General features: G+C 40.4%; 3 protein-coding genes across 4 annotated transcripts in view; 2 read left to right on the top strand and 1 right to left on the bottom strand.

Moving 5' to 3' along the window:
- RPL24 (ribosomal protein L24) overlaps positions 1–12525 on the bottom strand; it is a gene marked incomplete at its 5' end in the record, with an annotated part of 104674 nt that overhangs the window by 28109 nt on the left and 64040 nt on the right. The gene's annotated exons all lie outside the window — the stretch shown is intronic.
- CEP97 (centrosomal protein 97) overlaps positions 1–12525 on the top strand; it is a 32133-nt gene that overhangs the window by 5997 nt on the left and 13611 nt on the right. The window contains exons 5-7 of the mRNA XM_081235000.1: positions 1758–1871; positions 2424–2590; positions 10965–11129. Of these exons, the coding sequence (XP_081091126.1) occupies positions 1758–1871; positions 2424–2590; positions 10965–11129 (446 nt within the window). The remainder of the gene's footprint in view (positions 1–1757; positions 1872–2423; positions 2591–10964; positions 11130–12525) is intronic.
- LOC308617311 (ADP-ribosylation factor-like protein 6-interacting protein 1) lies at positions 5064–6949 on the top strand. Its single transcript, XM_081234279.1, has one exon. The coding sequence runs from the start codon at positions 5141–5143 to the stop codon at positions 5750–5752; it is 612 nt and encodes a 203-aa protein (XP_081090405.1). The 5' UTR covers positions 5064–5140; the 3' UTR covers positions 5753–6949.

The following is a 12525-nucleotide window of genomic DNA, read 5'->3' on the forward strand; positions in this document are numbered from 1 at the left end:
AATCAAATAAGTCAGGGGTCCCCAAACCCTGGGCCATTAGGAACGGGCTGCACAGCAGGAGGTGAGCGGCAGGCCAGCAAGCAAAGCTTCATCTGTATTTACAGCTGCTCCCCATCGTTTGCATTACCACCTGAGCTCCGCCTCCTGACAGATCAGCGGTGACATGAGATTCTCATAAGAGCACGAACCCTACTGTGAACTGCTCAGGTGAGGGGTCTAGGTTGCACGCTCCTTGTGAGAATCTAATGCCTGATGATCTGAGGTGGAGCTGAGGCAGTGATGCTAGCGCTGGGGAGCGGCTGCAAATACAGATTATCATTAGCAGAGAGGTTTGACTGCACAGAGACCATAATAAATCAATTGCTTGCAGACACATATCAAAACCCTATTAGTGAGTGGCAAGTGAAAACAAGCTCAGGGCTCCCACTGATTCTGCATTATGGTGAGTTGTATAATTATTTCATTATATAGTACAACATAATAATAACAGAAATAAAGTGTGTAATAAATGTAATGTGCTTGAATCATCCTAAAACCATCCCCCCACCCCCCCACCCCACCCCCGCCCCAGTCTGTAGAAATATTGTCTTCCACAAAACCGGTCCCCGGTGCCGAAAGATTGGGGACCGCTAAAATAAGTAACAGTTGGCACCACAGCTTCAACATGTGTAGGCTTTTTTTCCATATTTTTGCTCCATTGGATATTATTAGCATCAGATGAATTCATTAACCTTAGAAACAGTATTATTAGCTCAGATTTCACTATATTGTTAGCAGAAATCATTTTTAGCAACAATTATTCTAAGCAATTTGATGTAGCCAGATACTAAGAGAATTCAAATGAACTAAAAATGATTGAACTTTTTTTTTCTGGAATGGAGGCATGATTACCTTATCAGAATCCTGGGTGTTGGGACTTCCCTGGTGGCACAGTGGTTAAGAATCTACCTGCCAATGTAGGGGACATGGGTTTGATCCCTGGTCCAGAAAGATCCCACATGCCTCGGAGCAGCTAAACCCTGTGCCACAACTACTGAGCCTGCGCTCTAGAGCCCGAGAGCCACAACTACTGGAACCCGCATGCCTGGAACCCGTGCTCTGCAACAAGAGAAGCCACCACCATTAGAAGCCTGTGCACCACAACAAAAAGTAGCCCCTGCTCGCTGCAACTAGAGAAAGCCCACATGCAGCAATGAAGACCCAACGCAGCCAAAAAAAAAAAAAAAAAAATCCTGGGTGTTGGGAGTATTCGCTTTATTCTTCATTGTTGCTGACTTAATTTGAGTCAGCACCATCTCTAAGCACATTCAACCTTCCTCAAGCTTTAAGTTACCAAGAGAATATAATTGCAAATTATGGTTTGTGGGTTATCTCTCTCTCTTGGAAAATTTGCTTTATACCTGATTGTTTTAATGAATGTTTTCTTTCACTTTTCTCACGCTCTTTTTTGATGTTTTAAAAGGAAATGAACAAGTAAGTTTTAATAACTTAAATCTCACAACATGCCTACACTAAGCATATGTTCTTGGACAAGTCTTTAAACTTTCTTGAGCTTAGAATGTGGATGTGAAAAAGGAGGGTTGGACCAGAAGACCACGTAGGACCCTTCCAGCATTAACAGTCTTTGATTTGTGTGTGATGAGAAGTATAATAAAACAGATCACTTTATGTTTGTACACACCATTTTGGTTTTATCAAAATAGACCAATTTATTTGTAATCTTTTCATTTGTAATGCATTTTCTTTTTACTTTCAAGACCCTACTTTTACATGGAAATATCATCACCTCTCTTAGAATGGCACCTGCTTATCTACCCAGATGTCTTGCTATACTTTCTTTGGCAGAAAATGAAATCCGGGACTTAAATGAGGTAAAATTTGAGGGTATCTTATGGGATCTGGGAAGCTGGAAAGTCAGGAGAGATACAGGAAAGGATTGTGAGCTCACTTTAGACTGTGAGCATCTTGGAAGAAACTGCTATCAGGATGAAACACTTGGCTCTAGAAGACCATTATTTTTCTTTCTACTTTTACTTAATGTCAGTGGGTTATTAAGGCTTAATTTCATTTGTCATGCTGTACTTATCACTCCACTGGGAAGTAATTGTTGGTAGAGGAACATGTACATTAACAGGGTTAATAAGGCACACTCTGCACCTTTTTCTGGCTGCTGTTATATTTTAAAAATAGGGTTCTCTTTGCTAGGAAGCAGTGCTTTCTAGGGGACTTTGTGCAGCAAGTACAGATGGCCATATTGTTGGAATTTTGGAAGTCAGTGGATAATATGAGTGTTACTTGTCACTTTTCAAAACAAGAGGGAAATTGTTAACATTCTCAAACTGCCAAAGATGTGTAATCAGTGGAAGCCCTGTGCTTGACACTGAGTGGTCCATTTCATTCAACAAAGATGTCCTTTGTTCCAGATCTCTTTTCTGGCATCCTTAACTGAATTGGAACAGTTGTCGATCATGAACAATCCTTGTGTGATGGCAACACCTTCCATTCCAGGGTTCGACTATCGGCCATACATCGTCAGCTGGTGCTTAAACCTCAGAGTCCTAGATGGATATGTGATTTCGCAGAAGGAAAGGTGAACGTGGCCTCTTTAACATCACATTTATCATGGAAGTTAACTGAAAAGCCCATTTCTAGCTTACTACAGATTAATAAACTGAATATTTCTTGAAAGGTGCATTTAGAAATTAAGATCATTTGTACCATCATATAGAAGACTCTGTGCTGTTCATTTAGGATTTTTTATCCTTTCTAAAAAAGGATAAGAAATAAATGTCAACCTTAGAGGTTGGGGCTAGTGAGTTTAACTTCTTGCCCAACATACAACAAATTGATTTCTAAAAATCCTTTTGTTAATCGATTGTTTGGGGCTTGGAGCATTTCTACATAGAAACCGTGTTATCGATGCTATGTAGGATTTCAGGTCAATCCCACAAAAGCTTCTATCCATCATATTGTGAAGGCAGTATTAATAATACCTTAGTACCCAACTACTCTTTATAACAGTGACCTTGGGAAAATGTGTGCAGAGTTCCAATTTGGAACTGGTAGCAGACATGCTGATTGGTCCTCACCTTCTACCTGTGAAACAGCAGAAGTGGGAACTCCCCCTTCTCTAGATCTTTGATGGTTTCTGCAGCTTGGAGCTGGGACCCCTGCATGATGGGGTCTTCTGGACGCTGGCACATGATCAGTAGAATCAGAGCTTTAGGGGAGGTAAGGAACTAGGTTGTGGACAAGAAGGGGTGGACTTAGAGAGGATAGTGAGAATCAAGATGAATTAATTCCCTTCACTCTGCCTCATTTCTCTTCTTCCTTTCACTGCATACACACCTGCATTCATGGACTCAACACATACATTCTTCCTTGCTGTTTTTGTCCTTCTGTTCTACAGGTTGATAGTGACTTGAGGGGTTTCCCGATGGGAGAAGGAATGGTAGATTACTGACAGGGTTTTCCTTTTCTTTCTCCCTCTCTTTCATCTAGTTGCTGTACAGGGTGTGGGGCAGTGAGGAATGGCAACCAGGAGCTACATAGTGGTGGTGCTGGTGTAGGGTGTGGGACGTATGTCAGCTCTGGTTTGCCTGCAAAAAAGTGTGGCTTTTCCTTTTTCCTGCAGTGAGTGTTGCTGTGTATTCAGACACCTTATTTTATTTCAAATTTTGGGTAATTCTAAAGCTGGAATATGGGTTTACTTGGATTATCTTCTCTGGATCTTCCTTTAATAGAAAGAAAGATGTTATCAGATTTCTCTGTGGGAGTAGGACTGGCAACATTTTCATATATGGCAGCAGCATGGTGAGATGGGCGGAGGTAAGGGTTTGGTATAAAGAGAGACCTGGGAAGAGAATGAGACCTGGTCAGGAGAGACAAGAGAAAGCTTTGCATCTTTCCCAGCCGCCCATTAGCAATGTGGCCTGGACAAGTTCCATAACTTCTCTGAGCCTTAGTTTTCTCATCTGTAAAATGTGGCTAAAACTACCTAGCTTTCAAGGATGCTATGAGAAATAAAGATAAAGGATATAGCCTAATACTGGTCAGACAGTAGATGCTTAATAAGTGATAATTGTCATTATTACTTAAGGATAGGGACTGGGGATTGAAGAGTTTTGTAGAAACTAAAGCTAGTGTTAAAAAGCAGAAAATATCTGTTGAATAGATGAATAATAATGCAAAGGCTATGTTTCTATACTGTGGAAATGGTTTTAATCCAAGTGACTTTAAGGTGAATTTGTATTTTTTTGGAACTTTCTCTATAATGTTTTGTAGTTGTTTAATTTCAGATTCTTCAGGAGGTAGGGAAGAGTGGACTTTTACTTGGGTAGCCTCTCTCTCTCTGTGGGGTTATTCTACACTAAAGTATGGGAGGAAGGAAGAGGTGGGAGTGTAGCATAATAGCAACACTTTCTCAGACAGATTCTTCCCCCCCCCACATTAAAAAAAATTGCACAGTATCATATAATTCAGAAGTAGTTCAAATGTACTATTTAAAAATACCCATATAATCATCACTGAAAATAAGACTAGAACAAAACCAGCACTCCAGAGATCTCCTTTGCCCCACTCTCATCATAACTCCCCACCCCACTAGAGATCAGCACTATGTTGATTTTTTTTGATAATTCAGAAAGATTATTTTTTTCCTCATTTATTATGGAGGCTTCAAATCAACCAGCTCCCACCAGAGTAGCTAAAATTAAAAGGACGGGGCTTCCCTGGTGGCGCAGTGGTTAAGAATCTGCCTGCCAATGCAGGGGACACGGGTTCGAGCCCTGGTCCGGGAAGATCCCACATGCCGCGGAGCAACTAAGCCCGTGTGCCACAACTACTGAGCCTGCGCTCTAGAGCCCGCGAGCCACAACTACTGAAGCCCACATGCCTAGAGCCTGTGCTCTGCAACAAGAGAAGCCACCACAATGAGAAGCCTGCGCACCGCAACAAAGAGTCGCCCCCGCTCACTGCAACTAGAGAAAGCCCGCGTGCAGCAGCGAAGACCCAATGCAGCCAAAAATTAAATAAATTTATTAAAAAAAAAAAAGGACGGGCTGGGGTTGTCGTGAGTGCCTCTGAGGAAGGCAGGCTTTTGGGGGCGTCTTACGCTCGCTGAGGGGGCACCTCGGGAACAATGGCGGAAGGAGATAATCGCAGCACCAACCTGCTGGCTGCAGAGACTGCAAATCTGGAAGAGCAGCTGCAAGGATGGGGAGAAGTGATGCTGATGGCAGATAAAGTCCTCCGATGGGAAAGAGCCTGGTTTCCACCTGCCATCATGGGTGTGGTTTCTTTGGTGTTTCTGACTATCTACTATCTAGATCCATCCGTTCTGTCAGGTGTTTCCTGTTTTGTTATGTTTTTGTGCTTGGCTGACTACCTTGTTCCCATTCTAGCGCCTAGAATTTTTGGCTCCAATAAATGGACCACTGAGCAACAGCAGAGATTCCATGAAATTTGCAGCAATCTAGTAAAAACTCGACGCAGAGCTGTGGGCTGGTGGAAACGCCTCTTTACGCTAAAGGAAGAAAAGCCTAAAATGTACTTCATGACCATGATCATTTCTCTTGCTGCGGTTGCTTGGGTGGGACAGCAAGTCCACAACCTCCTTCTCACCTACCTGATAGTGACTTTCTTACTCTTGCTTCCTGGACTAAACCAACATGGAATCATTTCGAAGTACATTGGAATGGCCAAAAGAGAGATAAACAAGCTTCTCAAACAAAAAGAAAAGAAAAATGAATAATACATCTGCTTTATTCAGTGTGATTAATGGTGTATACGTTGTCCTTGGGGACAGTGTCTGTTATGCTGTCTGGATACTAAAATGTTACAGATGTAGCTCTTTGCTGTCCCTCATTCTGCCCTTAGTGAGTAGAAATTCTGACTTGCCAAGTAAGGCTTTATGCCCAGTGTCTTCATGGGTGTGTTCTCATCAGCTGGCCTTATATGGACAACTCATTCATCATTTCCACTTGTCTTGTTTTTTCTCACCCAGGGTTAATTGAACTCTTGCTTTTAAAATAATATAGTGGTGAACTTCATCCTTTAGTACAGTTAACAGTGGCCTGGGATAACTGTTCAAGTTGATCTTTGCTTTAGCTGGATACAAGATAGTGGTCTGTGACTACAGGAAGCTGGTTCTACTGTCTACTTTCACAGTCTGCTTAAACAACTGTCTGGCTTCGTGAATATAGAAACCAAGTTTACCACTTCTGATGAAGAGACCAGTTAAGATTCATTCCTCATTCTGTTTCGATACTGTGGGAGAAGAATCCTCATGGAATAAAATGAAAGTAATTCCATGGCCTAGTATGTGTTGGCTTCCTCCTTGTGCAGAATTTAGCAATTTGTTGGAAGCATTGATCCTTCCTCCCAGATGGGTAATCTGACAGGCTTAGAACTCTTGTTCCCGTGCACTTAAACTTGAAGTTAGTACATCCTTAAGGGCTTTTTAGTAGCAGGCTTATGCAAGATGGTATTTAGGATTTTTAGAATACTTTTAATTTCAGATTTTCAGCTAAATGAAACTAAAGTACATAATAGGTTAAGAGTCATGTCTATGACCTTCACTCCAAGATCAGCTAATAAAGAACAAAACTCATCCTGTGTTTAGTCAAGATTCATTTCAGTAGAAAATCCTACTAGTTTTTCAAGACCAGAATAAGCCTTTAAACGTAAGCCTCAAGATTCTCATTTTATGGTAACACTGGCTGCTTTTGGTCCCCATAGATGGAGTAGTTGAAATCTGTAGGAATGAACCTCTGAGGGCTGGAAATGTGACATATTTGGGAACAATTCTTAAACTGATTAACTAGCTGTAATATAGTTTTGTGAATTTATTGCACTGATGCTGTAAAACCTGGACCTTGTGGTGTATCTGTTCCTAAATAAGTGTTGTTTTCTCCCCTTCAGTATTGCTGTAAACAGTGGCACCCATGTAGCATATGTTTGACTTTTCTTTTTTAATGTTTCGTATACAAACTACCGTAATTTACCTGTGTTTCCTCATTGTAAATAAGCTTGTTTTCCTAGATTTTTGTGTGTATGTGTGTTCTACCAATTAGCTACTTTTGCAGTTTTAATCCGGTATTATTTCTTCTACTTTGTTTTGTGTAAAAGGGGAAAAATAAAAAAGCTGGAATCCAAAAAAAAAAAAAAAAAAAAAAAAAAAAAAGGACGGACAATGCTAAGTATTGATGAGTATGTAGAACAATTGGAACTCTCATACACTGTTCTAGGAGTGTAAATGGTGCAGCCATTTTGAAAAACTGGCAGTATTTACTGAAGTTGGACTTATAAATACACTATGACCCAGCAGTTTGGTTTCTGCTATATACCGTAGAGAAATAGGTGCTTATGTCTACCAAAAAACATGTATATAAGCATGTTCGTAGCAGCCTTATTCATAATAGCTCCAAACATTTGGGAGCTATGTGGGGACATTTGGGAAACAACCCAAATGTCAGTGCATAGAAAAGTGGGTAAATAGAGTTCTATTCAAACCAAAGAACCTAGGTTGTTGCGGAAAATGCTGCTGCAGTTGATGTCTGAGATAACTGTGTAGTCTGTAAACAGTGCTCCCATGTTTTAAAACAACTGGAAGTATTTTGTCTTGAAGGGAGGAATTATTCTAAGGGAGAGCTATTGACTGAAAAATCAGTAGGTAGCCCGAGCAGTGTTCCAACATTTTCCTGGTCAACCTTGGAATTGCCCTGAAGGATAGGCAGGAAGGAATTTCTAGTTTTTGTATCTACCCAGCCTGTTATTTGCTAAGAACAACCAAGTTAAATTTTTTCTCCATGATGAAGTGTCCCAAGTTCCCTGATGACCTTGGGTAGCCAGATCTTGAGTGTGTGTGTCACCCAAAAAAGTAACTTGAGCAGCCACCCACCGCTGTGGTGCTTTGGCTGAGGGCTTTCTTAGAGAGAAGCACACCTGGGGAAGGACCTTTGTGTAACACCTCAGTATTTGGAGTTCTTTCTGAATTTGTTTTCAATCTCTGTTTTACTGTTTATAGGACCTAGTACCAAGCTACACCTCTGTTGTTTACAGATCAGAACTTAGGGAGCAGAATTTTGGAGATGTTTCTTTTTTTGAAAGGATGTTTAAAATATATACAGAAGTAGAGTAACATAATGAACACCTAAATACCCACCATGTGGCTTCAACAGTTATCAGTATTTTGCCAGTCTTGTTTCATCTCTCCCGTACTTTTTTTTTTGGTTAGGATATTTTAAAAGCAAATACCAGATATCATTTCATCCATTATTCCTTTTTTTTTTTTTTTTGCGGTACGCAGGCCTCTCACTGTTGTGGCCTCTCCCGTTGCAGAGCACAGGCTCTGGATGCGCAGGCTCAGCGGCCATGGCTCACGGGCCCAGCCGCTCTGCGGCATGTGGGATCTTCCCGGACTGGGGCACGAACCCGCGTCCCCTGCATCGGCAGGCGGACTCTCAACCACTGCGCCACCAGGGAAGTCCTCCTTTTTTTTTAAATTAGGTGAAAGAACAGTTTTAAATTCTCTCAGTAGTTGCTATCCCTGTTATATAATGTAGACTTTTCCTTTAATTTTAAGAGAAAAGTCATATTCCAGTGATTTGAAATTAATATGTTAGAGCTGAATTATTTTTTATTTTGTCTTTGAATGGGCAGAGAGATTTTTTTTACCTAAGAAAATATTGTATGGATTAATAAACTTGTGTAATTGTGTGTTTATTGATGAATGTGAAGCAAAGGCAGAAAAACAGATCTTACAGTAGTTGATACTCCACAGTTTGTGGTTCACCTCACACACTTAAACTGTGGAATACCTGAGCCTCCTGTATCCTTTTACTTTCGTTTTTCTTTCCTCCCAAACTACAAATCATCTGTAACCTGGAAGTGTCGCTTGCTAGCTATTATTAAAGTTGGGGATTGTCCTCTATTATGGACCTTTTTTAGGGACAGCCTTTCAACAAGCCATTTGCTTGGCAGGAGAACTTATGGAAACTTAGAGTAGAGTTCATGAAGATCCTGAATGAGCTTTATTTAATCCACAGGAATGTGTCTATGGAAGAAATACTTCTAATTATTTCTATTAAGTGTATTAAAATTTTTATTGTTACCTGACTTCAGTTAATCAGCTTGGCATACTTTATATCTCATTGTTAGAAAACAGTTTCTCCTTTCTTGTGACACCGACACATCATAGAAAACTAAATTCATTTTACTGCACCAAGACTCTTCTGCACTATTTAACCAGCTGTCAAAAGGACCAGTTTCTTTTCAGTCTATAATACATCTTGGGTGGCTTCACAGTTTTGGACTATACATTTTTTTGCATAATGTGGATACCTTAATGTGAAGGTTGAAGAAAATGGTTGTGGATTGGAAGTGATTTTCAAACTATTTGCAATGCTGGGTTAAATGGTGTACAGAGAAATAAAGTACGCCAAAATGATGCAACTTTAACTTCAAGTTGATGGGCAGATTTAAGAATGATAAAATTGAGGCAAAATCATGTTAATTAAAAAGAAATTCAAACATATTGCAAAAGTAAACAGTAGTGAATCTGTCACCCAACTTCAGCAGTTTTCAATTCGTGGCCAACTTTGTTCATCTATACCTTCACCCACACCCCCTTTTCCTGTATTATTTTGAAACAAGTCTCAGATTATATATAATTACATCTCTAAAAGATAAGGACTCTTAAAGAAATAACTACAATACTGTTATTACTTATCAAAAAATTTAACAATAATTCTATAATAACACCAGGTATTAGTTAAGGGCTTACATTTCCAGTAGTCCTCATAAATGCAGTTTTGTAATGGATTTTTGGAAACAGGATTGAAATAAGGCCATACATTGTAATTGGTTGATATATTAAAAAAATTTCTCTCCTGCTCTCTTTTTCAGTGTTTTAAAAATGTATTATCATTGCATGCTCCATGGGTTGGCTGTGCTGATTGGGTAGTTTTCACTTGGGATCTTGTGGTGAGATCACACGGGGCAGGAGTCGTTTGAAGGCTCGACTTGGCTGGAGGTCCAAGATGATGCTTTCAAATCTCTCCATGGGTTCCTCCTCTTCTTATTTTCTTTGCTTTCTTTTTTCTTTTTTTGGTTGTTGAAGAAATCAGATTATTTGTCCTGTAGAGTTTCCCACTGTGCCTATTTTGCCAATTGCTATGTCTCCGTGTGCTTTGACATACTCCTCTCCTTCTGTATTTCCCGTAAATTGGTAGTTGGATGTGGAGGTTTGATCAGATTTTTGTTGGGGGAAGGACGACTTTGTGGGCTCTATTGAGAGGCATATGGTGTCTGGTTGTCTCTTGTGTTAGGAGTAGCTATTAATGATCAGTGCCTAAATCCATTAATTCATTGAGAGTTGCAAAATGGTGAAATTTTAATTCTATCATTAATTTTTTTATTAGCTACAATGCTTCTATGAAGTAACTATTTGGTCATTGGTGTAGTTCATATAGGAAAGGTAGAATTAATAATATTTAATTTGTCTCCTTTATTTACCAGTTTTTAAAAATAATGAGTTGGTAGTTCACTAGCATCCTTCAGCTGTGACCAATTAGCTTAAAAAAAAACTATCATTATGAACTAATGGATTTAAACACAATTTATGTATTTAGGTACTTCAGTTTGATAGTGAATGGAGGGGCTATTCATTGCTTCTTTGAAAATAATTTGAAAATATTTGCAAAATATTTATTTTAAATAGATTAAAAATATTAGTAAAAATCTTTGGAAGTACTCCTAAGCAAGAAAAAGGGTTTAAAACATTGTAATAGTAAGGAGAATGAATCAGAAGGATAGATTTTCTTTTTAACTTGAGTGAATTTTATTTATGAAAAATATCCAATGATGCTATAAAGGTAAATTAAGAAGGAAGAATCATTATTGCTTAAAAATGTATCTTGTCTACCCTAGTGCCATCTCTTCTTCTTTATGTCCCTCAATTCCAGTTTAAAAGCTGAATGGCTGTATAGTCAAGGCAAGGGGAGAGCGTATCGGCCTGGCCAGCACATCCAGCTTGTCCAGTATCTGGCTACAGTCTGTCCTCTCACTTCTACGCTGGGTCTTCAAACTGCAGAGGATGCCAAACTAGAGAAGATTCTGAGCAAGCAGAGGTGAGCCCATTTATCTGTAGCGGCTGATGAATTCACAAGTGAAAATACCTCTGACTCTTTCCTGCAGGGTTAGTAGGACAGAGGCGAGTGCTGCGGCCCACATTTCTGGGCACTTGGGCCACTGATCACTGCAGCAGTTCTGTAGGGGAACTGAACCTTGCAGTGCAGTCCAGTTTGCTCCCCAGCAACTGCATTGCTAATCATTTCTTCAGTGGGGAGAGCCAAGAAGCATGGGAGAGTGGGATTTTAAAAAACTGCATTTGTCCCTTAATGTGGGTGTTTCATATGGGTTTTAAAATGCTAACATTAAGAAGTATAGCTTGGAGTCTTCCCTGGTGGCGCAGTGGTTAAGAATCCGCCTGCCAATGCAGGGGATGTGGGTTCGATTCCTGGTCCAAGAAGATCCCACATGCCGCAGAGCAAATAAGCCCGTGCGCTGCAGCAAGAGAAGCCACTACAACGAGAAGCCTGCGCACTGCAACGAAGAGTAGCCCCCACTCGCTGCAACTAGAGAAAGCCCGCACGCGGCAACGAAGACCACACTCAGCAAAACATAAATAAAAATTAAAAAAAAAAAAAAAAAAAAAGAAAAGAAGTATAGTTTGGGAATTGCCTGGCGGTCCAGTGTTTAAGACTCCACACTTTCACTGGGGAGGGCCCAGGTTCAGTCCCTGGTTGGGGAGCTAAGATCCCACAAGCCATGCAGAGCAGCCAAAAAAAAAAGTATAGATAGAAGCATTTAGTAGTCACTTTTATCAGAGATCCTGCCTTTGAAGGCTTGTGCGTGTATATGCATATGTGATTTAAAAAAAAGTTTCTTAACCTTTTCTGTCCAGTGCTTTTTTTTTTTTTTTTTGCCATACGCGGGCCTCTCACTGTTGTGGCCTCTCCTGTTGTGGAGCACAGGCTCCGGACATGCAGGCTCAGCGGCCACGGCTCACGGGCCTAGCCGCTCAGCGGCATGTGGGATCCTCACCGACCGGGGCACGAACCTGTGTCCCCTGCATCGGCAGGTGGACTCTCAACCACTGCGCCACCAGGGAAGCCCTCTCTAGTGCTTTTAAATGAGACTTTGTAATTTGGGAGTTATTAAAGGTATATACTTTCTGCTTTTTTTAAAAAATTATTTTACTGAAGTAGAGTTGATTTACAGTGTTGTGTCAATCTCTGCTGTACAGCCCAGTGACTCAGTTATACACATATAGACATTCTTTTCTTATATTCTTTTCCATTATGGTTTATCCCAGGAGATTGGATGTAGTTCCCTGTGCTGTACAGTAGGACCTTGTTGTTTATCCATTCTAAATGTAATAGTTTGCATCTACCAACCCAGAACTCCCAGTCCATCCCTCTCCCTCCCCTCCTCCCCCTTGGCAACCACAAGTCTGTTCTCTAT

The sequence above is a fragment of the Mesoplodon bidens genome (assembly GCF_964165515.1).
Source record: "Mesoplodon bidens genome assembly, chromosome: 5".
Lineage (NCBI taxonomy): Eukaryota > Metazoa > Chordata > Mammalia > Artiodactyla > Ziphiidae > Mesoplodon > Mesoplodon bidens.